General features: G+C 37.5%; 1 protein-coding gene across 1 annotated transcript; it reads left to right on the top strand.

Annotated features, from left to right (window-relative positions):
* The first annotated feature begins 1,291 nt into the window (after nucleotides 1-1,291).
* LOC126093160 (lambda-crystallin) lies at nucleotides 1,292-26,193 on the top strand. Its single transcript, XM_049908702.1, has 6 exons — nucleotides 1,292-1,449; nucleotides 7,932-8,119; nucleotides 12,330-12,538; nucleotides 18,174-18,331; nucleotides 23,348-23,490; nucleotides 25,912-26,193. Exons 1-6 carry the CDS (start codon nucleotides 1,403-1,405, stop codon nucleotides 26,127-26,129), a joined length of 963 nt encoding a protein of 320 aa, XP_049764659.1. The 5' UTR covers nucleotides 1,292-1,402; the 3' UTR covers nucleotides 26,130-26,193.
* Nucleotides 26,194-27,295: the final 1,102 nt, after the last annotated feature.

Genomic DNA, 27,295 nt, shown 5'->3' with positions numbered 1-27,295 from the left:
GCTGTGAGGACGGGGCGTGATTTGTGCTTGGGTAGCTCAGTCGGTAGAGCACTTGCCCGCGAAGGGCAAAGGTCCCGAGTTCGAGTCTCGGTCCGGCACACAGTTTTAGTCTGCCGGGAAGTGCTATGCTGAATGTTTGGCATTCCTTCCCGGGATGTTATTTTCAGTCAAGTGTTAATGGACCATAAATCAGTACAATGGCATTTTTACTCAAATAAACATTGGAGGTAGCCGATTTCATGTTCACTCTAATATTTCTACTTCTCCTTTACGGTACTGCACAGAATGTTACTCCTCTAACCTGAGAACATAAGCGCGTTTCGAAAATGGCTGTGCATCTAAAAGGGGGTGAAAATAGAGAGTGGAAGAAAAAACCCGGGAGCCAGAACCCCATTTTTCAAAATCGATATTGAAGTGTTTACATGGCATCCAGAAGAGGTATTGGAAAATCTGTGTACGAAACCCAATTTTGGAAGCCTCATGTAAATGTATTGCTGGAGAAAACATTATTACGTTGCGTATTTTGGTGTTCATCGATGATCTGGGAAGATTAAGGCCGTAGCAAAGTTAAAACAATTTTTAAACATTATTTAAAATCTCACTTTGTCAGGCCGCATCAAATCGTAGTTGAAACTCGAACTTTCGAAGATTACTACCATCTTTTTCAGAAGGTTTTAAGGTTTTGCACAAAGAAGCCGCCGCGGAAAAAGTTCGATATCGTAACATTTAGTGTTTACGGACTGGGCAAATGGCTGTTACTCGAGTGACGACGGCTTTTGAGTGCTTACACATGCAACCAATTTAAATTTGTAGGTTTTGTAACTAATAACTGTAATACACGTGAACTACAAATACTGTCCTGTGTTGTGGAAGTGGTTTCATATATATTTTCCGAAACTATCACCTTTCCACGAAGTTTACACGCAATAAAGCAACTACCCGCTGAAGATGGCGCAATGGTTGTAGGAAAAATAAATGAGTGCGTGAAGGCGGGATTGCTATAACAGCTTTCCTTTGCGACTCCAGAAATCTAGAGGTTAGATATAATGTGCTAGAAAATGATTGCAACCACTATACTGAAACTCTGTTTTTCCTCTACACTTATTAAATTCAAGCACTGTAACACGCTGAGGTGTCATGTCATCCTATACTTAGGTGAAGACTATACGTTTATCGCACAGACTTAGAATTCGGGAGACGATAGTGACACAAGATGTGACGCTGTGGAGGATTCGAACGCATCGTACGAGATGCCGGTTCAAGGCAGTCGCCTGTTATTTTGTCGTCTGCTCGCTACGGTGATGGGGAGGGGCGGCTCTGCAGATAAAGGTCAGGCACAATCCAGCGAGAGCTCAGTGTGTCGCAGAACTTCTGGAGTGATTGAGTAGGTCTGTCAAACGAAATGGCATCACCAAAAGTCAAGAATGAGAAAATTGGGATCGTGGGAAGGTAGGTACAATATTTGTTTGTAGAATTATACATTGTCAACGTCTTCCAAGACGTTGCAGAAAACATCATTCTAATAGCTAAGAAGTGTCAAGTCCGTACTGTGGCATCACGTGTAGTCACACACAGTGTGTTAAAAATTACTTTCAGCTCTGAGTTTTACCCTCACCGAAGTTCCCACCAAAGAAAATTGAATGTATATATTAACATAACCCCATGAACATCGGCATTTCTTATTTTACACCTTTCAAAGTAATTTACATTTCAGTTTTTTTATTTTACATTTATAGCTGTAAATGAAATTAAGCTTATCTGTTTAAGATTTGTTAGTGTTTACTGTTTTTGGGCTGTTGTCATTGTGTGCACAAAGCCCTGCCATCAGACATTCCTTATTTCCTCAAAATTTCTCAACACTTTCACTGAAATATCGTCAGTAATTTTCTCAAAGGTACTGTTTCGTGCTGTGCTATTGCCCATTTGCATTTACTGTGTGTTTATGCTATGTGGAACAAATTATACTTGTTAGGTAGTTGCAAATCATGTTGTTGTTTCAAAATCCCTCCCCCCCCCCCCCCTATCTCACTCCCCCTCCCACTTTCCTGTAATACCAAACTGAAAGTTCATTAATGCTTGAGAATACATGCTATCAAGCGAGCTTTTCTTTTAGTCAAGTTGAAATTTGTCTTCCCAGTTTGGTACAATGCCTTCTCATTAGTTACGCAGTTCATCATCAAATCTGCAGCATTGTATTGTAGCACCACATTTCAAAGTCACCCATACGATAGTTTGTTGGCAGAAAGAGGGGAGGGGGGCGTTATGGAGCATTTTCAATATTTTGGAAGACAAATGGCGACTTGTAAGGTAGCCAAAAGTTCCAGTTCCAACCCTGTTAAAAACCTGCATAATTCTGACTTTTGAAACTCCTGAAAGAAATGCACCAGACTACACTTTTTTTTCCCCCTTAACTGAGACCTAATGGGGGGGGGGGGGGGCGAGAGCATGTGAAGAGCTTATGCTTACTTTTCTGAACTGCTTATCACATCACCTCCACACAAGTCTACATTCCGGACAAATACCTTCAGAAAAAAGGCTTTCTTAAACCTGTTTACATCAGATGTGTGGAAAAATTCCCCTTTATCAGAAATACATTCTTTGCTACAGCCATTCTGCATTTTATATCCTCTCTACTTCAATCATCAGTATTTGCTACTCCAGTAGCAAAGCTCATCTACTGCTGTTAGTGTCTTGTTTCCATATTACATTGTCAGTGTCACCTGATTTAATTCAGCTAATTCCATTTCCCTTGTTTTGATTTTGTTGCTATTCATCTTACATCCTTCTCTCGAGACACCAGTTGTCCATTCTGTTCAACTGATTTTCCTTTTTTTATCTCTGACAGAATTAGAATGTCATCATCAAACTGCAAACTTCTCAGTTCTTCTTCCTGAACTTTAATTCACATTCCAAATTTCTCTTTTTGTTTCTTTCACAGCTTATTCAATGTACAAATTGAATAATATCGGGGATAGACTAAAACATTGTGTGACTCCCCTCTCAACTGCTGCTTTTATTTCGTGCCCTTTGAGTTTTCTAACTGTGTTTGGTTTCTGTGCAGGTTGTAATAACCTTTTGATATTCCTATATTTTATCCCTGCTACCATCAGAATTTTAAATAGGATATTTCAGTCAACACTGTCAAAACCTTTCTTGAAGTGCACAAATGTTATAAACATAGGTTTACCTATATTTTAAGAGAAATCATAGTCAGTATTGCCCGTATGTTCCTACATTTCTCCCAACCCAAACTGATTTCCCCAAGGTCAGCTTATACAAGTTTTTCCATGATTATGGAAATAACTTGTTGTTTTTGCAACCATGGCTTATTAAACTGATAGTACAATAATATTCACCTCTTTCAGCATCTGATTTCTTTGGAACTGGAATTATTACACTCTTTGTTGTTGTTTGTGTAACAAAACAATATCGGTTTCATGGACCTGCACTGTAATAAAATGGTTGATGTTGCACTTCAGTTTGTAGTGTACTAATGAAACTGTTTAACTCCCCTTTTACCGTCCATTTACATAGATCTTATTTGACACAGTTCTGCGGAGTGATGTGCTTGACACACTGGAGTGTATCGCACCCCAGCAACAACAATTGATATAACAAATAATCTATTGAATATATGTTGTTGTTGTTGTTGTTGTGGTCTTCAGTCCAGAGATTGGTTTGATGCAGCTCTCCATGCTACTCTATCCTGTGCAAGCATCTCCACCTCCAAATAGCTAGTGCAACCAATATCCTTCTGAACCTGCTTAATTTATTAATCTCTTGGTCTCCCTCTACGATTTTTACCCCTCCTCCCTTGATGCCTCAGAACATGTCCTACCAACTGATACCTTCTTCTAGTCAAGTTGTGCCACAAATTCCTCTTCTTCCCAATTCTGTTCAGTACTTCCTCATTAGTTATGTTATCTACCCATCTAATATTCAGCATTCTTCGTAGCACCACAGTCTGGAAGCTTCTATTCTATTCTATTCTGTCTACACAATTTCACTTCCATACATGGCTACACTCCATACAAGACTTCGACACACAAACCTGTACTCGATGTTAACATATTCTTCTTCAGAAATGCTGTTTTTGCCACAGCCAGTCTACATTTTATATCCTCGCTACTTCTACCATCATCAGTTATTTTACTCACCAAATAGCAAAAGTCATTTACTACTTTAAGTGTCTCATTTCCTAATCTAATACCCTCAGCATCACCTGATTCAATTCGACTACATTCCATTATCCTTATTTTGCTTTTGTTGATGTTCATCTTACATCCTCCTTTCAAGACACTATCCATGCCATTCAACTGTTCATACAAGTCCTTTGCTGTCTCTAATTGAAATGCAGTATCATTGGCAAACGTCAGAGTTTTTATTTCTTCTACAAGGAATTTAATACCTACTCCAAATTTTTCTTTTGTTTCCTTTACTGCTTGCTTAATATACAGATTGAATAACATTGGGGATAGACCACAACCCTGTCTCACTTCCATCGCAATCACTGCTTCCCTTTCATGCCCCTCGACTCTTATAACTACCATCTGGTTTCTGTACAGATTGTAAATAGCCTTTCGCTCCCTGTATTTTACACCCGCCACCTTCAGAATTTGAAAGAGAGTATTCCAGTCAACATTGTCCAAAGCTTTTTCTAAGTCAAGTAATGTAGGTTTCTTTCCTTAACCTGTCTTCAAAGATAAGTCATAGGGTTACGGTAGTATTGCCTTGTGTGTTCAACATTTATAGGGAATCCAAACTGATCTTCCCCGAGGCTGGCTTCTACCAGTTTTTCCATTGAATAAATATGGTTCAAAAAATTTTTTGTAACTTCTCAAAATCTTATATTTTGAAGTTATGTAGATAATGTAACCAAAAAATAACATTAAAAAATGCAGGCATCTGAGGAACTGAAAAACATTACTGTTTCTTTTTTTTTAATCATATAAATGGCTAGAAATTTAACTCTTGTTTCCTCAAGATATAGTACTACAAGAAAAAAATAGTAATGGCTGTTACTGAACTATCTAAGAAAGATATTCATTCTGGAAAATTGGAGGGAGAAACATTCATGAAAAAGTGAAAATTCTGTTATCAGAATAAGGAAGTACTTTCAGTATCATTATCTGAACCCTCTTCCTCTCCTATAGTGCACGCAGAACCTTGTTCTTCACTTGGAAAATTCTCCTCATCAGTTCATTTAACAAATTCGTCATGATTTTTGTCCACTTCAAGAAATTCCCCACATAGGCCCCCTGTGTGTTGAGTTAGCAGATTATATGCCATGCAGTTATTTGAATAAAATATTATCTAGATTACAAAAAATAATTATAAAACATAGTATACACACTTTATTTTTTATTCTGATGCTAAAATATACTTCAAAAGGAATGCTAGAGGGGAAAAAGTGTATCACATGCTATAAAGTAATCACTGTGCATTTGGTTTCGAGAAGAATGTTGGTCAGGGTTTAGGTCTTAGTGAAGAATGAGGTGAGCATATCTGTTTCTTACCTGTAAGTTATTTAATTTGGTGCTTGTGAGTTCAATGTGTATTTCCTTGCAGAGCCCTCAAAAGAAATATGTAATATGAATCAACGCAAGTCCAATTTTATTTTAGCAAATGTTGCGTCTGGTGGGTATTGAACAGTTGTTTGTGTTGCAGCCACTCCAATTTTTAGGCCTTCTTGTTGTCTACAGCATTTATTTGCAGATATTCTGCAATTAAAGTTTTTTACAGTTTCATTTTTATTTTGTTATTGCTGTTAAGAACCTTATATAGTATGGCTTACCTCAAAGGTGTAGTATTCTTATTACAAGTCACTAAAACTAGTTGTAACTGCGCAGTAGAAGGGACTCTCTTCAGACTATTAGTATCTCCTACATTCTTTCCTGTAAGTGTAAAAACTCAAAGGTCCACACTGATTGCCTGTAATTTTTTTTTCCGTGGAAGGTCTCACACTGCCATTGGATGTAGACAAAACTTCGTGAGATATTAAAGGAGTATATTAGACCTGGGCTCAAGGACAAAGTAGTGGTATTTGTTAGTCCTAGCTCGACAAATAGTTATAATGTGCAAGGAGGTTTTCTGCCTATATTCACAGGGGAACGTATCGACTCACCGAAAGGGTGAAATCAGCATTTACAATCAATGGTATTTAATTGTGCAATAATCCTGTTGTGATAAGGAATTCTGTTTTAATGCTGCTCAGATATAAAAGTGACTTTGGATGTACTCCAAGGGAGTGCTACGGGAGCATTCCTTTTCACATTGTATATAAATAACAGATTAGATAAAGTTGGGAATTTCATGAGGCTTTTCACTGATGATGCTGTTGTGTAAAAGAGAAGCCAATACTAGAAAATCATAGCAAAAGAGAGGAAGATCGGCAGAGGATCTTTGCACGGTGCAGGAAGTGGCAGTTGACCCTCGACATAAACAAACGTATTGTATTGCTTATACATAGACAGAATGAGCTGTTATTGTATGACTACGCAATAACTGCAGAACAATTGCTCAAAGCAGTTTCTTTCATATGCGTACAAACAGATTTGAAAGTTTAACAACCTTACAAAATTAATCGCAAGTAAGGCAGATACTATACTTATGTAATAGAGGGAAACATTCCACGTGGGAAAAATATATCTAAAAACAAAGAAGATGTGACTTATCAAAAGAAAGCACTGGCAGGTCGATAGACACACAAACATACACACACAATTCTAGCTTTCGCAACCAACAGCTGCTTCGTCAGGAAAGAGGGAAGGAGAGGGAAAGACGAAAGGATGTGGGTTTCAAGGGAGAGGGTAAGGAGTCATTCCAATCCCGGGAGCGGAAAGACTTACCTTGGGGGGAAAAAAGGACGGGTATACACTCACTCTCTCTCTCTCTCGCGCGCGCGCACACACACACACGTATCCATCCACACATATACATCCACACATATACAGACACAAGCAGACACATTCAAAGGCCTTGGAATATGTCTGCTTGTGTCTGTATATGTGTGGATGGATACGTGAGTGTGTGTGAGTGTATACCCGTCCTTTTTTCCCCCTAAGGCAAGTCTTTCCGCTCCCGGGATTGGAATGACTCCTTACCCTCTCCCTTAAAACCCACATCCTTTCGTCTTTCCCTCTCCTTCCCTCTTTCCTGACGAAGCAGCCGTTGCTTGCGAAAGCTAGAATTTTGTGTGTATGTTTGTGTGTGTCTATCGACCTGCCAGCGCTTTCTTTTGGTAAGTCACATCTTCTTTGTTTTTAGAGATACTATACTTAGATTTATTGGAAGTATCCTCTAGAAATTTACTCCATCAACAAAGGAGGTAGTTTACAAAATGCTCGTTTGAAAAATCCTTGAATATTGCTTGTTAGTCTTGGATCTGTATTGATAGGATTGATAGAGGTAATATAGAAGATACAAAGAAAAGCAGCACATTTTATTACAGGTTCATTTAATAAGAGCAAAAGAGTTACAGAGATGCTCAGCTGCCTCCAGCAGCAGGCTCTGCAAGAGAGGTGTTCTGCATTATACTCCACTGTTAAGGTTCCAAGAGCATACATTCCTAGAAGAGCCAGCCAGTGTATTGCTTCCTCCTGTGTGTACCTCATGAAGATAAAATTGGAGACATTTGAGCCTACACAGAGGCTTACAAGCAATATTTCCTCCTAGAACCAGCCGGAACTGGAACAGGAAAAGCGAGAAGTGACACGGGTACACAAAGTACTCTCCAGCACACACCATAAGGTGGTTTGTGGAGTTTAGATGTTGAAAATATTTTGTCCAACCCCTCAATTTATGACTACGTTGAAGTGCTGCATTTGTTGCTCCTTTTGAAATGCCTGACATGTAATGTTAACTGATAAACAAAACCAGTTTTGTTAATTTGCCAATTTAATCACCTTGTGGTTTTTCTTCCTTCCTCTCAGTGGTTTGATTGGCCGTAGCTGGGCAATGCTGTTTGCTGCTGCTGGGTATGAGGTTCATCTTTATGACATCTTGCCAGAGCAGGTCAGCTCAGCTCTGGACGACATTAAAAAACAACTGAAAACATTGGAAAAAGAAAAACTTCTACGTGGAAAACTGTCTGCAGACCAACAGATGTCTCTTATAAAGGGTAAGTTACTTTTCTTGAAACCCTTTAAGGATACAGGGTACTTTCTCTGCTCAATATTATGTAAAAGTAAACACCTGTTTCTTTGAGGCATTGTTTATAATGTATACGTGTTACAGATTTTGTGTTGGTATCAGGTAATGCAGCACACTTTCTAAATAAATTAGAAGTATTTTGAATATTTCTGAATCTGCTTAAGGTTATTAAAAAAAGTTACAAAGAAATAGATGCATTTTTTTCCAAACTATTTAATTCAGTTTTATACATTTGAAGGAGACAAAGACTAAACTTTCACCAGATATGCATGACATGATGGCTGAGGAACTAGATCTATTTAATTCCACCTATTATGTGTATTACAAGCATATAAAATATCACATCTTATATTTTACCATAATTTTTATAATTTTTTTCCTAATAAAAATGTTATTTTTTCTACAATTTAGTTGGTTCTGCAATAAAGCTTAGGTCTAATACATAAGTATGGACTATTGCAAGGTATAGAAAAAAATAGAGCAATGCTTTATAAACTTTAGGAAATATTTGTACCTGATTTCTGAAAAATGCAACTTGAGGGAAATTGGGAATGAAGATATGAGCCCAATTAAACTGTGTCTCAGAACATTCCTGAAGCATAGTCTTCATCCTGCAGCATTTCATCATCTTCAGGCTTTCTCTTGGCATTCCTTTTAGCACTTCTTGCTTCTTTGGAAACTCAAGGAGCGAATCTTTCAGCTTCATGCACCCATTGTCTGTCACGTGCAAGTAGTTGATCTTCCATATTAGAGCCACATTTTATGCCTAAATTTCTCAGGACTTCCAACCTTTCTATCACACCATCATTAAAACATATCACTGCACCTAGTACACCAACTTTTAATGTATTTAGTCCTGCATAAACATTCTTGGGTATTCTTTCCCATATGCAATGGTTGAAACTTTAATTTGTATTCTGAGTGCCCCCATGAAGACATTTTCTAGGCAAAACAGGGTCACTCGGATCCCTAAAAATTGGTTTTATTTCATTCATAACAGGCTCAGGAAGAGAATGCTTATGATAGTATATTTAACCACTTTCATTTGCTTGTTGGTAACCACACCAAGGATCTGCTCCTTTAGGGTAAAGTCCGTAAACAGGGTGGTCATCTGTGGACAACTTACGAAAGTAGGTGGCCCATGTAGCTTTTCTAATTGCTGTAACATCATTCAGAAGTGTAGTTCATCTAATGTCCAGTCCATAATAACTCTGACGGAGGTCTATTTCAGTTTCTGTCAATCTGCCTCGGTCAGAGATTTTCCATCAGATAGCAACTTTCATTTCTCTTTGTAGCTTCCTCAATCTAGCACCCATCCTCTTTTGCACATGTCCACAGCACTCCAGTTTTGTTATCAAGGTATCACCATAAACATTGAAATTAATTTCATTGAAAGCTTTAGAGCCCCCATCACCTAGGTACTTTAGATATCTAATGTTATAAACAGACACCGACATCTGAAATATTTTTAGAGATCCATCACACTCCATACCTCCACAGTAACCATCATAATTCTTAGAACACTGATGTCCAATATGTCCTTCATTGTTACCATGGCAGGTGTGACAGTACTTAGATAAGCACTCAACATCAACAACTTTACCATTCTCCAGTGAAGTAGCACTTACAACACCAATCAAGTAACGATGTCCATGACGTTGCTATGTCCCTTCAAGTGCAACAGCAGTGTCCCTGGTTTCACTAATATTTACAGTTTCTTCTACTGCATGTTTCATAGATGCTTTAGACACAACCGTCAAGGCACCTAAAAGTATTTTTATGTACTTCCTGAACGTATTGAGAGGAGGAGGAAGGTCAATCAAACCACAAAACGTTTGAGCAACTGTTTTTCCTTTCCCTGTTGCATGCATTGCATATACTAACTTCAAATTAACATCATATGAATTATGCACACTATTTGAAGCCCTTTTCGAGGTTGATTTATTGCAGAATCTACACAGAACAACTAATTTTGATGCTAAACTCTTCCTGCTACTTTGTTGTTCAGTTATTTCTAGACAGCCTACACCATCACATTGTTTACATTTCGCCACTTCTTTTAGCAAAGAAGATGAGATGCCCACATCAACAACAAATCCACTACAAACAGCATAATTGTTAACACAAAAATTTGAATCACCGAAAGTTTCTTCCCAGAAGAACTGATACAAAGGCTACTGCCGACAGTGTGGCATGCTTTATTTGTGAACTGGTTACCATGGAATTTCCTTTTATTGAACTTCTTGATGCGTGGCATAGTTCGTATTTATTGCACACTAAAGGATATGTACTTCCACAAATATATATAGCACTTGGGCTACAAACATTCAGTAACACGTGAACAAACTGCTTCAGTGAAACAAAAGTAAATACTAGCAAAGATAATCATTTACAGACACTAGGATCCTGCACCGTTACCAACATATACAATGTATCGTATGTGTTATCGCTGGAAACAGGAAGTTCACAGTTCTTTTCGAAATAATACTGGTTTTTGAAACAGAAATAAAGAGGGCGTGGCAGTGTACATGACTGTACCTTTAAAATTTGGTGTATATAGGTCATCTTTCATTTGAAACCCTATAATGTATATATCAGTGTAATCAGGAAAGACTATAGAATATAATAAAGTCATAAAAATTTTGATTTTTCCACTATTTATTAAGTACCCTGTATCTTTAATTATCACATTTGTTATTGTTAATATTTGATCTGCACGTAAGTTAATTAGAAGATCTCTGTCACGTACATTTCTCGTATGTAACACCACAGTAAACAAGAATGTTCTGAGTGTTTTTTTTTTCCCAATATGAATTGGGGAAAAAATTCCCTAAGGTAGAGAGTGAATGACTGTCTACTGGCTCTGTCACTGATGGCCTTCATCACCACCACTTATTAGAAACAACTGTGGCTTCTTTTCTGCAGTGTGCAGACATCCACTTTGGTAATGCTTTAGAGCCTCTGAGACACAGGAGGGAGCAGTTTAATTTTGACAGTATAGAAGAATAGGAAATGAGCAAAAGTGACTGTTGTGTGGTGCTCCCTAGGAAGAGAAGGAAAAATAATAGAACATGACCTAAGGGAGGAACGAATTAGAAGATGAATTTTGCTCATGGCACAGATTAATAATTGCAATCTCTTGGTTAAAGAGCCAAGAAAGAAGGCTGGTTGTATACATCAAAGATACCTGGAGACACTGGAATGTTTCAGATAGCTTATATAAGGGCAAGACAGATCTTCAGAAACCATATTTTAAACTACGAAACACTTCCAGCAGCAAATGTGTATAGTGCTCACAATTTACTGATTATGATGAAATATTAAGGAGATGGGCTCTAAATAACTTGAATGAACCAAAGTTTGTTGAAAGTCTGAAAGGTAGCATTAGGAAAAGATTGACTGAATCAGGTGAAAGGAATGCGGTAGAAGCGGGAAGTGGGAGATGGAGTAGTGAAGGTTGCAGAGGAACAATTAGGCAAAAAAAGGCAAGGTCCAGTACACATCCTTGAGTAACACTAGAGGTAGTCAGTTTAACTGGCCAAATATAAACCAAATCAAGCTGACAATAGGGAGTACAGATGTCAAAAAAAAAATCGGATTGACAGGAGATGAAAAATGGTGAGGTGGGGGTTGCTAGAGAAGTGTCAAGAATATGTAAATAATGGAGATGCTGAGTCGCAGGTAGCCACAACAAAAAGACTGTCACAAATAAAGTTTTTGGCCAGTAAGGCCTTTGTCAAAAATAGATGAGACTCTCTCTCTCTCTCTCTCTCTCTCTCTCTCTCTCTCTCTCTCTCTCTCTCACGCAAATGCAACTCGCACACATGACTGAATGTGCGTGCATGCGTGTTTGTGTGCATGTTGCCATCTATTTTTGACAAAGGCCTTACTGTCCGAAAACTTTGTTTGTGACGGTCCCTTTGTTGGGCCTATCTGTGACTCAGCATCTCCGCTATATGGTGAGTAGCAGCTTTCCTTCTCATAATATTGTTACATTCCATCCTGGATTTTACATTGTGTAATACATAAATAAGGGAAATATAAGTTCCACATAAAGGAAAATTAAAGAAACCTTATAAGAAAAGACTTATTATTTTCGGACCGGTACAGTAATTTTAGTTGGTGTATTTAACTGTTTCTCTGTATAATACTACTGGACTTTTTTTTTATTTTTGTAGGCACATCAAACTTGTCAGAAGCCGTTAAGGGAGCAAAATTGGTACAGGAAAATGTACCAGAAAGACTGGATTTGAAATGTAAGGTGTATCAGGAGTTAGACAAAGTGGTGGATTCTAATACAATCCTCTCAAGTTCTACAAGTACATTCCTGCCTTCACTGTTCAGTAAGGACCTAAAACACAGGAGTCAAATTATTGTCTCTCATCCAGTAAGTACAAAAATATTTGTATTTGTAATATAGTTTTATGGTAGAAATACAAGAGAAGGTCAAGCACAGATAAGGAGAGAGTAACTAATCTTAATGCAGACACGTAAAGTGATGCTGTTCCTAATCTATGAAAACAACTTAGGTGACAATCTGAACAGCCCTTTTATGGATGACACTGTTGTTTACCATGTAGTAAAGGCATTGGAAGATCTAAACAAATTGCAAAATGTTGCAGATGGTGTATCTTCATGGTGCAAAAAGTGGCAATTTATCCTAAACAATAAAAGGTGGCAGGTCATCCAGATGAGTACTAAAAAAACATGTGAAATTTCAGTTACACAATAAATCATATAAATTTAAAGGTTGCCAGTTCAGTTCAGTTCAGTACTTAGTGGTTACAAATATGAATAACTTAAATTGGAAGAATCGCAGAGAAAATGTGGAGAAGGTGAACCAAAGACTGTGCTTTACTGCAGAACACTTGAACCGTACAACAGATGTAATAAAGCAAATTTTTACACTATGATTGCCTGTCCTCAGGATCCTTACTGGATGAGATTAACAGAGGACATCAGAAAAGTTCAAAGAAGGGCAGTTTGTTTTGTATTATTGTGAAATAGGGGAAAGTGTGTCTTGGATTAGAGAGGCAAGTCGGGGTGGCAATCATTAGAAAAAAGGTATTTTTTGTTGCTGTGAGATCTCTTTACAGAATTTCAATCACCAACTTTCTGCACTGAATGTGCAAATATTTTATTGATTCCCAGCTACATAGGAAGAAATGACTCTTGTAATAAAATAAATCAGATCTCGCATGGAAAGATTTAGATATTAATTTCTCCCAGGTGCTTTTTGAGAGAGGAATGGTCGAGAAGTAGTCCAAAAGTTGTTCTCTGAACCATCTGCCCAAGAATTTGAGTGTGAATTTCTGAGTAGTCTTGTAGATGTATACAGAAATTGGAAATTTGTGGTAAGGTCTTACGGTACCAAACTGCTGAGGTCATCGGTCCCTAAGCCTACACACTACTTAATCTAACTTACGGTAAACTACGCTATGGACAAACACTCACACACACACACACACACACACACACACACACACACACACACACACACACACTCCAGGCAGGACTTGAACCTTCAACGGGCACGGACCGTGACAAGGCGCCTCAGACTGTGTGGTTAGATGTATATAGAAAATATGCAGAAATTTGTTCCTCAAAGTGATGTTCCAAGTCTACAAATGTGTCATGCTTCTTTTCTTATCAGAACATGTTCAAACATGCAGTGCTGCCGAGAGTTGCTGTTGGTGGATGTGACAGTGTTGGTTAGAAGAATAGTAACCAGTTCTGGGGAACAATTGTCCTTGTGGACTGCCACTGGTTTAGTGATGTGAGGAAATGTCTCCAGTGCTTAGAGAAGGCTGTTCAGTGCCCTACCATGTGAAGGTGCTTCAGAGTTTCTGTATAAAACAGAAAATTTGAGGACACTTCCGTTCAGGGTTGACTTCCTTAACCAATTGTTGAAGAGAATGTAGTCAAAATGCAGAAAGATTTCTGTAAATCGCACTACTAAATAACATCAGTCCCACAGCCTTTGTGTGTCTGCATATTACATTATTCTTAAAGATCATATTACAGACAAAATGGTTTTTATTTCCTGTGTTGTATCACAAGTTTTGTCTGAGAAGCTAACAGTACATAGCTTGTTACACTGCAAGAAATTGTGCCACAGATTTTGGTTATTGTTTGGATACTGTTATGTGTGATGAAATCTGAGATGTGGTTACAACATGTGGGAAATTTAAAACAAGAAATGAGGATGTAAGTTGAGGACATTAGTGGTGCCAAGGGGATTGGAAGGAAAACTATAAGAACATGCTGGACATGGGAAAGAAATTATTAAATTTGTTAGGAACAGTGTTAAAGAAAAACTCAGAAGTGTGTGTACTAGAAAGTTCAATGAAGGCAGTGGAGTGCAAGAGATGAGTCTTAAAAAATGTTGGCAGGTTCTTACAAACTTTTATATTGTATTCCCATGGTTATGGTATTATGTTTCACACAACAATACTTAAAATTCTGAGAGTGATTTTCTGAGTGTATGTAAGTGAAGTGAACTTACTGGGTAGCAAAATTTCTTATTAATTAGTAGTAAAAAAGCAGAGTTATAAATTTCCTAGTTGTAAAATAAGAATTATTGAACATGAAATTAAAAACAGAGCGGGTTTTACAAATGTATAGCACGTGGAAAACTACAGTGTGTTCCATGATTAATGTTTAATTAGTTGCCAGCTTAAAATCTTATAATGCCCCTTGTTCATGAAAATCGTCGTAAGATGAGGTGTACAGTATGTTGGCAACAGTTTCTTTACAAACAGAGACATTGCTAAGTGTTATGCCACCCTAGGACAGAACTGAAAAATAACACCCCTTCTTTTTTTACTACCATTGGTCTCCCCGATATCCATACTCATTTCCACCACCAGCAACATCCAACGGCACAACAATGCAAATCTGTTGTTATACTTTTCATAAATAAACTAAAGTAACCAGACATCTTAATTTCCTGGGGACAGTCCTCATTTTTTATGCTCAGTCCATAGTTTCTTTAAAGCAATTTCTGCAATATGTCCGACTGATTAAAAAGTCATGATAGTCTCTTCTTTTATTATTTGCGTACATGTCAAAGTTTAAGGAAATGCCAGCTAATTTGTTTGAGGAAAGACAATGTAGTTCGTTTCTCATGCTGCAAGTCTCGGAGACAGACTTAACTGACACCAACTCATTTTTGTGTATGATTATGATGAAATGCATTTACCTTTTACTCCTTTTAGATATGTTGAAAGAGAAGTACAAAACCTAGCTTGTGAATATGTGATCGATTATCCACAGGAAATAGTAGAACTAAAAACATCAACAGAACCAATGAATAGAACTGACACTTGACAGATGATCTGCAGAGACAAAAACAAAAAGGACTGAGGGAGCTGTGGGATCAGGTTGCAACCTGTTCGCAAGCCAGCGCATGTGCCTTGCTGCAATGCTGGACAGAGATGAATTGAGATTATCTTTGTTTCCATTTCGTACTCGGTAGCAGTTGCTTTAGTTTTGAGCTAGGTAGAGGCAATGTGTTTACTTTTGTCAAAGTTACTAAATACTTGTTATGTAATTGTTGTGTATGCTTTTGAAAACAGTTTGATGTTTTAGTTTCTTCCTCTTTTTCATTTTTTCTCATGGTTTGCTCAATTTTTTCGCTGGTTGATTTGAAATTAATTTTCCCTACCCATGGGCCATCCTTAAAATTTTACCGCCCTATTTGTACCTGATGATGGAAATTTTAAAATTGTGGCATCTTGTTAAGACACACAAAGCAATTTAGAAAAAGACACCATAAAAACCAACTACACTAGTGTTCAGAGAAAACGCACCACCTTAAATGACTAGAGATAGGATGTTCATATTCAGATATATATATATATGTTCTGCAGAAATGAGTAGCATTCGATTCATATCGCCCCACGGGTTCAGGGTCAACATGGATATCACAGTGGAACGTCAAGTACTGGGAAAGTGTGCCTGCGGCTCTCGTTGTCACTATAAACCAAACATAACGGATCAGTGTGACTTAAGCAGACAGACAGGATGCCTCGCAGACATGCTTGAACGATACTGTCAAATCAATGAATTCAAAAGGGGGTGCATTATTGGCATGAGAGAATGTGGTGCATCCATCCAGAAAATTGCTGCTCATGTGGGCTGAAGTGTTTTGGCAGTGCAACAGGTGTCTACAGAATGATTCACAGAAGGCCATAGAACATGACAACATGGGTCAGGCCGCACTGCCCACCTAGAAGTGACATCTCATCCGAATGGCATTTCAAGACAGATCTGCATCCTCAGCTCTAGCTCAACAGCGGAACAGTATAACACATCGTACACTATCAGGGGTGCCAGTCCATTTCCTTTTATTACGGCATTGGTTACGTTCATGTCGTCCACTTCTCGTACCTTTGGCGAATGTGCAGAAACATGCTAGATGGCAATAGTGTATGGAACAATGTCACTGGGGACAGGAATGGCATCAGATAGTGTTTTCGGACAAATCCAGGATCTTTTTGTTTGAAAATGATGGCTGCACTTTGGTTCACCATACACAGTGTGAGTGGCATCACACTGACTGCATTCGCAGAACTCGAGGCATTATGGTGTGGGCTGCTATTGGCTACAACCACAAATCGCAGTTGGTGTGTGACCAGTGTGACCTAAGTGAATGACATATTGTGACCTGTAACTATACCCTTTCTACAGAACATCCCAGACGCCATTTTTCAGCAACACAATGCATGACTACATGTTGCTGCATGAACACGTGCCTTCTTGGTGTCACAGGATGTCAGCCTTTTGCCCTAGCCCGCTAGATCACCAGACCCAGACATGTCACCAGTCAAAAATGTGTGGGCTATAGTGAAACAACGGGTGCAGTGCTGTGACCCAATGCCAACCACCACAAGTGAAATTTGAAACCAGCTGAATGCAGCATGGATGGCCATACCGCAGGACACCATTTGCACCTTATAAGTGTCGATAGCGTTGTGCACGGAACAAGTTACCACAGCCCATGGCGGATCCTGTGCCTACTAGGCAACAGGGCACCTGGTGAACCAAGGTGACTGATATCTAATCATCTCTGCAGAACATAACAACACACAAGACCTATGAAGATGAACATCCTATCTCTAGTTGTTAAAAGTACTCTGTTTTTTCTAAAGATGAATGTATATTTGATTATGGAAATTCAATCAGCATACAAATTATTACATAGTTATCTTTATACAAATTAAAAAGAGCCATCATATTTATTGAAGGCAACTGTTAACTGTCACTAGAATTTGTTTTATTAATGTTGTCTTTTAACTTTTCATGCAATGCAAGAAACACAGTTAAATAATATTTGCACTTCCAGAAAAAAAAAACTATAATGTGATGTAGAAGTGTAATATTTATTTAGTAGAATTTAATACTTTTTGGAAACGTGCAGAAATTGGTAGATCTTCACTAATTTCTTGGATCCTTTCTCTCCTAAATTATTTCATAATTATGATCAAACAAGTCCATAGACGGAGAAGATCCCCCCAATGGATTCAGTACAGACGGGGCAAGAAATGAGGCACTAGTAAAGTAGTTGTAGTGTCTTAAATAAATTAAACGCAGGAATTTAAATTGAACTATTTGTCAGTACAAGCAAAATCCTAAAAAAAAACAATAAAAATCCATTTAAAAAACCAATTTTACCCACTTATAATTTTTTTTTTTTTTTAATACCCGGTCTTTTCTCAATTGTGGTATTTATGCCATAAGTGTTTCTGTTGGTTAGCATTTCTCAATTGCATTCATGGCGTGTTCAACAAAATATGATGGACTCATGTTAAGATTTCTGATTTTTTTATTTATATTTTACCTTAGTGTGAAATAGACAGATTTCTGTTGTCAGCTGCTTGTCTATTTCCATACCTTAGTGTTAATTATGATAAAACATTTTTAAAGTTCAAAAAAATTTTCCCTTGAACATTGTTCTCAATCTTTTCTCTGCTCTCACAGCTATATGGTATTTCATTTTTTAAATTTTGTTCTTCTTACAGGTGAACCCCCCATATTATGTTCCTTTGGTTGAAATAGTACCAGCTCCCTGGACTGATCCAGCAATTATTCCTCGTACAAGGGCTATCATGGAAGAAATTGGCCAAGCTCCAGTTTGCCTTTCAAAGGAAATTCCAGGCTTTGCACTGAATAGAATCCAGTAAGTACCCTCCTCCTCTTCCTGCGCGTGCAGGGTACACACACACACACACAGAGAGAGAGAGAGAGAGAGAGAGAGAGAGAGAGAGAGAGAGAGAGAGAGAGAGAGAGAAGAGAAAATAAGTGCAGTATTATGTTGTTAATAAGGCTTTCACATAAAACACCCAAATAAATGGACAGTAGCTGCACATTTATATAAAAGTAAACCTACTGTGTACCCAGTTGAGAATGGCTGAAAAGTAATGAACATTAAAGGTGTAGATTGGACATTCTAAAAAACCTCAAATTTTTCGTATCTAAAATTGTACAGTCAGATTTAAAAAAAAAAAAAAAAAAAAAAAAAAACCCCAATGCAATTATCAAGCCCCGTGAAGATTTGGATTAAAGAACCCTACACACTGTAACATCTTGTTTCATGTTTAAAGTTTGTAAGTTTGTTTCCTACCTTTTCCTTCTAATATGCAATTGTTACTGTTGTTGTAAAACCAACTACTTAAAACAAACCTCTCTTACTTCTGTTCTTCTGAGGCTTTTGTCATCAGCTGTACTTGTAAGAAAAATTTAAATTCTTTGATGTTTTTGTAATGTGACACAACTGTGGAGTGTAACTGCTTGGAATGTCTTTAGAAGTAGACAGCCCTTGAGACAAATGTTTTCATATGTCACTTTGTTATTAATGCATGTGTGTGGTAAATATGAAACAATTAACAGGAAATAAGTCATAGACAAATAGTAGCTTGCCATTAATTAGATATTTGGTTTACATTAAGGATCAGTTATCGTTCCCAAAGCCTAAATTAAACTTGTGAATCCTAGATGGTTGGTTGGTTGATATGGGGAAGGGGACCAAACAGGGAGGTCATTGGTCTCATTGGATTAGTGAAGGATGGGGAAGAAAGTCAGCTGCGCCCTTTCAAAGAAACCATTCTGACATTTGCCTGAAGCAATTAAGGAATCATAGCAAAAACCTAAATCAGGATGGCCGGACATAGGTTTGAAACAGTCATTCTCCTGAAGGTGAATCCAGCCAGTGTGCTAACTACTGCACAACCTCGCTCAGTGTGAACCATGAAGCTATAGTTAAATACAGGGTGATTCACGAAGGTATGCAAATATTGTAATATGTTATTCTACTAGTAAAACAAAAGAAAAAAGTTCATATAAATGTAGGTCTTAGTTACGGAGTTATGGCTAATAAAAGATTTTTGTCTGAAATATAGAAACTTCTCTAATATGAAGCCATTGCAAAACTGTAAGAGGTTAAAGTAAAGCACAATTTCCATTTATTTTGTTATTGATCTGGTGAATCTAATAAAACATGTCCCAGCCATAGCATTACCATCACATTTGGCACAAATAAACACCATATCGGCATATTCCTGTGTTGTAAATTTGAAAGGCGTCTCTATTTCATAAATAATCTACATACCACAACAGTTAATATGTGGTTTCACTTAAATACACTGTTGTTATTATGTTCTTTCACTGAACAATACAGAAAACTAACTCATTTCAAGGCTAGAAAATGAGTGAAAAAACTCGCTAACCATTGCCAACAATGACATAAATGTTTCTATATTCTTAATGGAAAGTAAACAAATTTATTTGTATAATACTCTTTGCTTCTTGGGATGTTCTAGAAAGCTACTGCAGATACACGTCTGGGACATGTTATATTAGATTCACCAGATCAATAACAACAAAATAAATGGAAATCATGCTTTATTTTAACCTTGTACAGATTTGCGATGGCTTCATATTAGCGAAGTTACTAAATTCCAGGTAAAATCTTTTGTTAGCCATAACTCCATAAATAAACATTTGTGGACCTTATTTTATATAAACTTTTTTCTTTAGTTTTACTTGTGGAATAACATATTAAAATACTTGCATATCTTCGTGAATCACTTTGTATATAAGAGGTCAGTCAAAAAAGATTGAAATGCAGGCAGTTGATTGGCATATTAATAAAATACACATCTCCACTGTTTCTGTCTGCCACAGGAATCCAAAATGGTTTTCTTAACTAGATCAGTTCTCTGCAAACCACTTGGCAATGTACTTTCCACTGTACCAGCTATTAGGGCATCTTTTGATTTCACTTTATGAAGTGACAATTTAAAGCGTATTCTAGAAACTTTCTAACACTTTCATGGGATAATTAGCATCTATCTTCAAGCGACTGCCAGTTCAAGTCTTTTAGCATCTCTGAGAGACACTCCCATCAATGAAACAAATCTGTGACCATTTGTGCTGCACTTCTCTGCATATTTTCAGGATGCCCTGGTAGTCCTATTTGGTACTGGTCCCATGTACTTGAGTACTATTCTAGGGTAGTATTGGTCATGTGAGCATTTTCTAAGCTATCTCATTTGTAGACAGATTGGATACCCATAATACTCTAGCAATGAGGTACAGCCTGCAGGCTGCTTTTCCTATGAATGTTACATTTCGTATCCCTGCAAATTGTTACATACAGGTATCTTCACGACTTCACTGATTACAACTGTGTCTCGTTGAACATTTAATGCACATTGCCAATGTTTACATCATTTTGAAACCTTATCAAGATCTGACTGAATATTTGTGGAGGTGTTTTTTTTTCCCTCGAGGCGGGATACTTTATTATAAATAGAGCTGCATTACCTGTGTAAGATCTGGGGTTAATATAAACATTGTCTGCAAGGTCAATGTACAACACAAGCAGCCATGGTCCCAGCACACTTCCCTCGTACACCCAAAGTTACTTCATCATCTTTGGATGATTCTCCATCCAATATAACATTCTGTGTCCTGTCTACTATGAAATTATCAGTTGATTCCCAAATTTTGCTTGATACCTCATACAATCATACTTTTGATAATAAGTGTAAGTGTGTTACTGATAAGGGATAGGCCTCAGACACAGCCAAATGATTTGGCTCATATTTGGCAGGTCACTTGTTTACAACCTAAAATGAAAGACTCCTGCATATTTTTACTCGACACCCCTCCGGCTTTGAGAAACCAATCCTAAACCTCATAAAATGCTAGCAGATCAGAACTGATTGTATCGATAGATAATTGAAAATTGAGCATTTTAATCGTCATATGTGGAGTCCACAGATACATATTTTCCTAGGAATTGAGGGAAGAAACCGTTAAGACTGCCGCTTATGTATGTATGTATGTATGTATGTATGTATGTATGACTTAAACCACTCATATGCTGTTCCATTTGTACCATAGAATTGTAATTTCTGGAACATAATGTTACGGTTCACACAATCAAATGCTTTGAATAAGTCATAGAAAATTCGTATGGTGACATTTTACTTTTTAATGTGGGCAGTGAAATTTTATATTGCTGTCTCAGTGGGACAGCAATTTTGAAATCTGAACTGTGATTTACTAAGTATCTCATTACTGCTGAGATATCTAACCACACTTGAGCACATTACTTTCTTGACAATTTTTGAAAATGCTGTAAGCAAGGATACTGGTCGATAATTGACATCTGTGGTTTCCCGTTCTTTGTAGAGAGCTTTGACAACGGCATATTTTAACCTGTCCGGGAAAATACCTTGAGTTAATGATGGATTACATATGTGACTCAGAATATCGGCTGTAACTGCTCCACATATTTTTAATTTCTTGTTAGAGATGTCATCCCCTCCAACAAACCATTTATTTTTCAAAGATTTAATGATTTTTCCTCATTTCACAAGAGGTTCTAAGGTGAAAATTAATCTGACTAGTATTTCTCAAAACTGACATTTCCATGTACTGCTTGGCTTTTTTTTTTTTTTAACTATTCTTACCAATTTTTTCACTTACAGTAAATAATTAGGAAATGGTTTCAAATACAGTAGCTACTTGTGTACTGTTGGTGAAGATGGTTTCTTTCTCTTTAATAGTAATACTACCAACCCTAGTGTTACTGTTCCTGTCTCCCTTCTTAGAACATTCCGTACTGATTTGATTTTATTGCAGAGTTGAGTTGTTAATTTCATCTCTAGTGTATATATTTCTTGATTTTCTGAAAACTTCTCTCAGTATGTTACAATAATTTTAAAGTGTAAAATTACTCCCGAGTCTTTACTAATTACTGTTGTCTCATAGTTTTCTTTTTCATTCTGAAGAAACTTTAATACCTGAAGAACCCAAGGTTTCTTTGAAAAGTGTTCGGTGTTACTTTTAGTAATTTTTTTGGGCAACAATGTTCAAAAAGGGATATAAATTTATCGAGAAATATTTTGCATTTATCATTATATACATCTCCACAATTAACATTTCTTAAACTTTCTCTGAAGTATTCTGTAGATACCGGGTTGAGCAACCTTACACTTTTACTTAATGATTTATGAAGAGTACACCCTGCTAGGTTTAGTAAGTTAATAAATTGTACATCATGATCTGATAATCCATTTATCACAGGGAAAGCTTACGTTAGTTTTACATCCTCTTGCCGTACAAATACATTATCTATTAGAGTGCTACTGTCTTGAGCTATGCGTGTAGGGAACTTAATCACTGATTCTAAGTTATATGTCATTAATAACACTTCTAATTCACTTTTCCTATCAGAATTGCTTAGAAAGTTTGCATTGAAATCACCACAGATTAACAACTTCTTTTTGTCTGTCAGATAGCATAATAAGGAAAGTGAAAGTAAAGAAATGTGAAACACAAATTTGCACCTGTCGGCTACATCATATAAAGTAGTCAGTGTTGTACTTCCACAACGCACTTTTCAGCCAGTGTAGCAACGCAGTATTTCGACACTGAGGACAACATACGAAGAAATAAAGAAAGCAGGGAATGTCGCTATAAGTGTCACTTTACAAATTTTGACATTAGGAAAAGCAGTTGTAACTTTCACTGAGAAATAATTGCTCAACGTGAGAAGTTAGATAACACTGATTTCTGTACTGAATAAAACTCAAAACTTGCAGTTTAAATCTGTTAGGTGGATTTCTTCTTCTTCTTTCTATAAACCTATATGATACATGTTTAAAATTGTATTACTTTTCTGCAGGTACTGCATATTGAATGAAGTTCTCCGCTTGGTTGCTGATGGAGTTTTAAATGTTAGTGACATTGATAAGGTGATGTCAGAGGGTCTTGGAATGCGTTATGCTTTCTTGGGTCCTCTTGAAACTGCTCATTTAAATGCCGAAGGTATGTATTCAGTTTGTCATTATATGCTTACAACATGCTAGTTAGCAATACACCAGTAAACCCGTGATTATTTAAAGATTTGAACTGTGGTGTATAAAACAGCTTCAAATGTCTAATTTCTTGACAAATGACTTAATATGTTAAATATTTGTCTTTAAGCATGTAACTGAGAAAAGGTTTAGGAAAGATTTGAAATTATGCTTAATATCGGTTGGAAGTTGCTGAGTTATCTCATTAGGAAAGAGTGGGTGAATACAGTGTGGGTAATTTCCACTCCATTTTAAGAAAGAGCTAGTTTTTCACACATCTAAATGTATGACGCATCTCCTGAGCTACATGGCATCCAGTGACATAATTTTGCAGGCACATTCAGTGATGTATGCAGGTACCGTTTGCGAAGTGTGTTGTGAAGCGAGTTAGTAGTAAAGAAATAACAAATTAAAAGGTCATTAAAGAAGTAGTAAGTTAAAAGGTCATGCCTGGTGCTAAAGTTTGGCTGCATGAACAGTGAAAATATAATTAATATTAAACTTTTTCCTTTAATAATTTTGTTGAAGGTATCAGTGAGGGAAGTTGTGTAAAGGTTGGAAATTATGTCTAAAGCTTATCGGAAGTCGCTAAGTTCTCTCATTCTCAAATACTGAATACATAAAATCCATGTATTTGGATGTTTCTCAAAATTTGTGTAACAGCACCTAAAAGGACATTTATCATGTATAAAACTAAGTATCTGAGCAATAAATGTGTTTGAACTTTACCTTTTTTTGTATTGCCTTCTATTCAAAAATGTCTGATGTTTTAATTGATGTAAATGGATATTGGTTTGATCAGATATTTTTGCCATTCAAGACTAAGTAATAATTTTTATCTGTATTGTTTGAATAAATTCTGCCCAGCTCTGTTTCTTAATATATTCTGAGAGTTATAAGTGAGTAGCAACTATCCTTCACGTAGGATTGCTAAGGTAATAAGATGTGATATGTTCCTCGATGCCCCAACTACATTGAAGATTCTATTTTTGGGCAGTGTTTTGACAAGTGATACATCCATCTTTAAGTGCTGCAAGTGAAGGTCTTATATATTGGTATGCTTACTGTTTGCACTCAATAGGGACTGTGAAGAATTGTTGCCAAAGTGTAACTACTTCAAAATAGTTTACTACCTGTGTCCGTTGTGCATTTTGTTTTGCAGTGTTCATTACAGCATATGTTCTGTGTGTGATTTCATCCTTGCAAGATCAAATGGTTAGTGAAATAACAGAATGTTGGATCCCAAGCCTTGCCGAAACTGAAACCTCCATTCATGTTTATTGGGTTTTCCTAACCCCTGTATAAACATTTGACTGAATTATTCAGTCCCAGAAGCTTGGGGACTGCCCCACAATACTAGTCTTGTCTTGTCACTTCATAATGATATTCCACAACAGTTAATTTGCTTATCTGCTCCAATAAGGTGTGTGTGGTTGAAGTGCCTAGTGGGTCATTAACTGTCCTCGCATTCAACATACCAAGTTTGCAAGGTTTTGAGTATGTACTAATTTTTTTGGAGACATTAAGTGCCTTTAACAGTACATGGTGACGAGAATAAAATGCAGCGTGTTTCAGAAATAATTTACATATTGCAAGGTATTATGTTGTCAAAACATTGATTGCTGTACCACAGCTCAGTTATTAGAGGAACAAATACATTGTATAGTTTATATTCATTGGCGCTAGATGTCAGTTGTCTTCTGTTTGCTTGGTTGCCACCACATGTTGCAAAATGGCTGCTCTGCAGGAGAAATCATTTTGTGTTCTAGAGTTTGTGGAGTGTAATTCCATGATTACAGTGCAAAGATGTTTCTTATTGAGGTACCAAATTGACCCTCCAAATGCATGAAACATTTGCAGATGATCTCAGTAGTTTGTAGACTCAGGACGTGTACTTAAAGGAAAGAGTCCTGACAAAAATGTCTCACAAATTCAGACCGCTTTCCAACAAAGCCCAACAAAATAAACTCATCATGCCAATCGGGGGTTACAAATATGTAGAACAAGAATTTAGAACATTGATTGGTTATGAAGCCATACAAGCTATAGCTGGTACAGGCTCTAAGTCATGACAAGAAATGCAAATTTGTGGCACTTTCTGCCCAGCTACAGAGTGCTGTTGGCAGTGACAGCACTTTCACACAGTGCATCATGTTAAGTGATGAAGTGACTTTCCATGTACAACACAGTGTTAGAATTTGTGTCCTACAGACCCCACATCCACACAGTTCACCCAAAGTCAATATGTTTTATGTGGCTTACGGCTATATTCTTTATTTGAATCAGATGCAATGTCATTTATTCTAAGTATAATGTATATATACTTTGAAAGCAAGGAGCACAAATTCTTAAGCTAAATGTACAAAAGTTTAAAATCTTGTTCCTGTTTCAGGTATGGAAAATTATTGTGATAGGTATGGTCAGACAATATATGATGTGTCCATGACAATGGGACCCACACCGAAATTTGAAGGTCCAGTGGTGAAAGAACTTCATAAACAACTGTGTGAGATGACTCCTCTAGAGAAACTTCCAGAACGAAGGGCATGGCGTGACTTGTGCCTCACACATCTCTCTACTCTGAAGAAGAAAATGTCTAATACTGAATGAAACAACAATGTGCAATAATATGTAAATAATTAACTGTATAAACTATATTTTGCCAATTCCAAAACATTTTTCCTTCTGTTCACTGTATGCCTCTGCCACCCCACCCCAGGAGAATGAGTAAAGACCAATGCAGAAATTGGGCGGGTCGTACACCTGCCCATTGGGACTCTCTCTCTCTCTCTCTCTCTCTCCCTCCCTCTCTCTCTCTCTCTCTCTCTCTCTCTCTCTCTCTCTCTCTCTCTCTCTCTCTCTCTCTCCCCCTCCCTCTCTCTCTCTCTCTCTCTCTCTCTGTGTGTGTGTGTGTGTGTGTGTGTGTGTGTGTGTGTGTGTGTGTGTGTGTGTGTTATACAAGTGGAGCAGTCAGGAAGTGATTGCCTTGGAGCTGGCTCAGGACCTATATCTCCTCCTTCCCCCACCCCCTTCCCTTTGGCCCAGTACTCTGTATGCAGTCTCTGCTGAGGTGGCCAAGCGTACCTCATCTCCTCCCCTTCTCCTCTCACCGACACATTGCTCTGTCTGAGGCCCACACCCCTTCTGGTGGCATCTCCACTGTTGCTGCTCCGCCTGTTCCTGAAGCCAGTTCATTGTGGGATGTCTCCTTCCTCTTCTTAATAAAACTAAGTGCAGGTTCCCAGGCGTTAGTAAGGAGGTAACCTTTGTCATATGGCCACTTGGAAGAAAAAAGTAGAATGATTTCCTCATACATCTCATTTCCATACCCCAGAAATCAATTTTGCCATGGAAGTCCATGTGAACATGGAGTGCTCCCCTTTCTGGATGTCATGTTAAAATAAGAGAAGGCAGCACATTGGACCACAGTGTATACTGTAAGAAGACACACACGGAGTTATACTTGCACACTGACTGCTATCACCAACTAGCACACAGGAACAGGGTGCTAAAAACATTTTCACATAGGACTTGCACCTCCTGTCTAACAGCGAGGGTCTCAACCAAGAAGTTGAACACATGAGGATGGTGTTGCAGAGTGGCAAATTCAGAGACCCCGATGTCCTACACTGATTGTGCAACTGGCAGAAACAGACGAGGACCTCAGGAGGATGAAGCCATTGCATTTATTCCATTTTATGTCGCATTATCCGCAAAGATGAGACAAATTCTTTGGAAACACCAAGGGAAGGCTGATGTTTAGTGTTTCTTTTCCC

The sequence above is a fragment of the Schistocerca cancellata genome, chromosome 1 (assembly GCF_023864275.1).
Source record: "Schistocerca cancellata isolate TAMUIC-IGC-003103 chromosome 1, iqSchCanc2.1, whole genome shotgun sequence".
Classification (NCBI taxonomy): domain Eukaryota; kingdom Metazoa; phylum Arthropoda; class Insecta; order Orthoptera; family Acrididae; genus Schistocerca; species Schistocerca cancellata.
The sequence above is the reverse complement of the archived record's forward strand: the minus strand, read 5'-3'. Positions and strand labels throughout refer to the sequence as shown.

Coding starts and splice junctions, on each gene's coding strand:
- LOC126093160 (XM_049908702.1), top strand. CDS start 1,403: ATGGCATCACCAAAAGTCAAGAATGAGAAAATTGGGATCGTGGGAAG. Junction 8,120..12,329: donor ACAGATGTCTCTTATAAAGG/GTAAGTTACTTT, acceptor TTATTTTTGTAG/GCACATCAAACTTGTCAGAA. Junction 23,491..25,911: donor TGCTCATTTAAATGCCGAAG/GTATGTATTCAG, acceptor TTCCTGTTTCAG/GTATGGAAAATTATTGTGAT.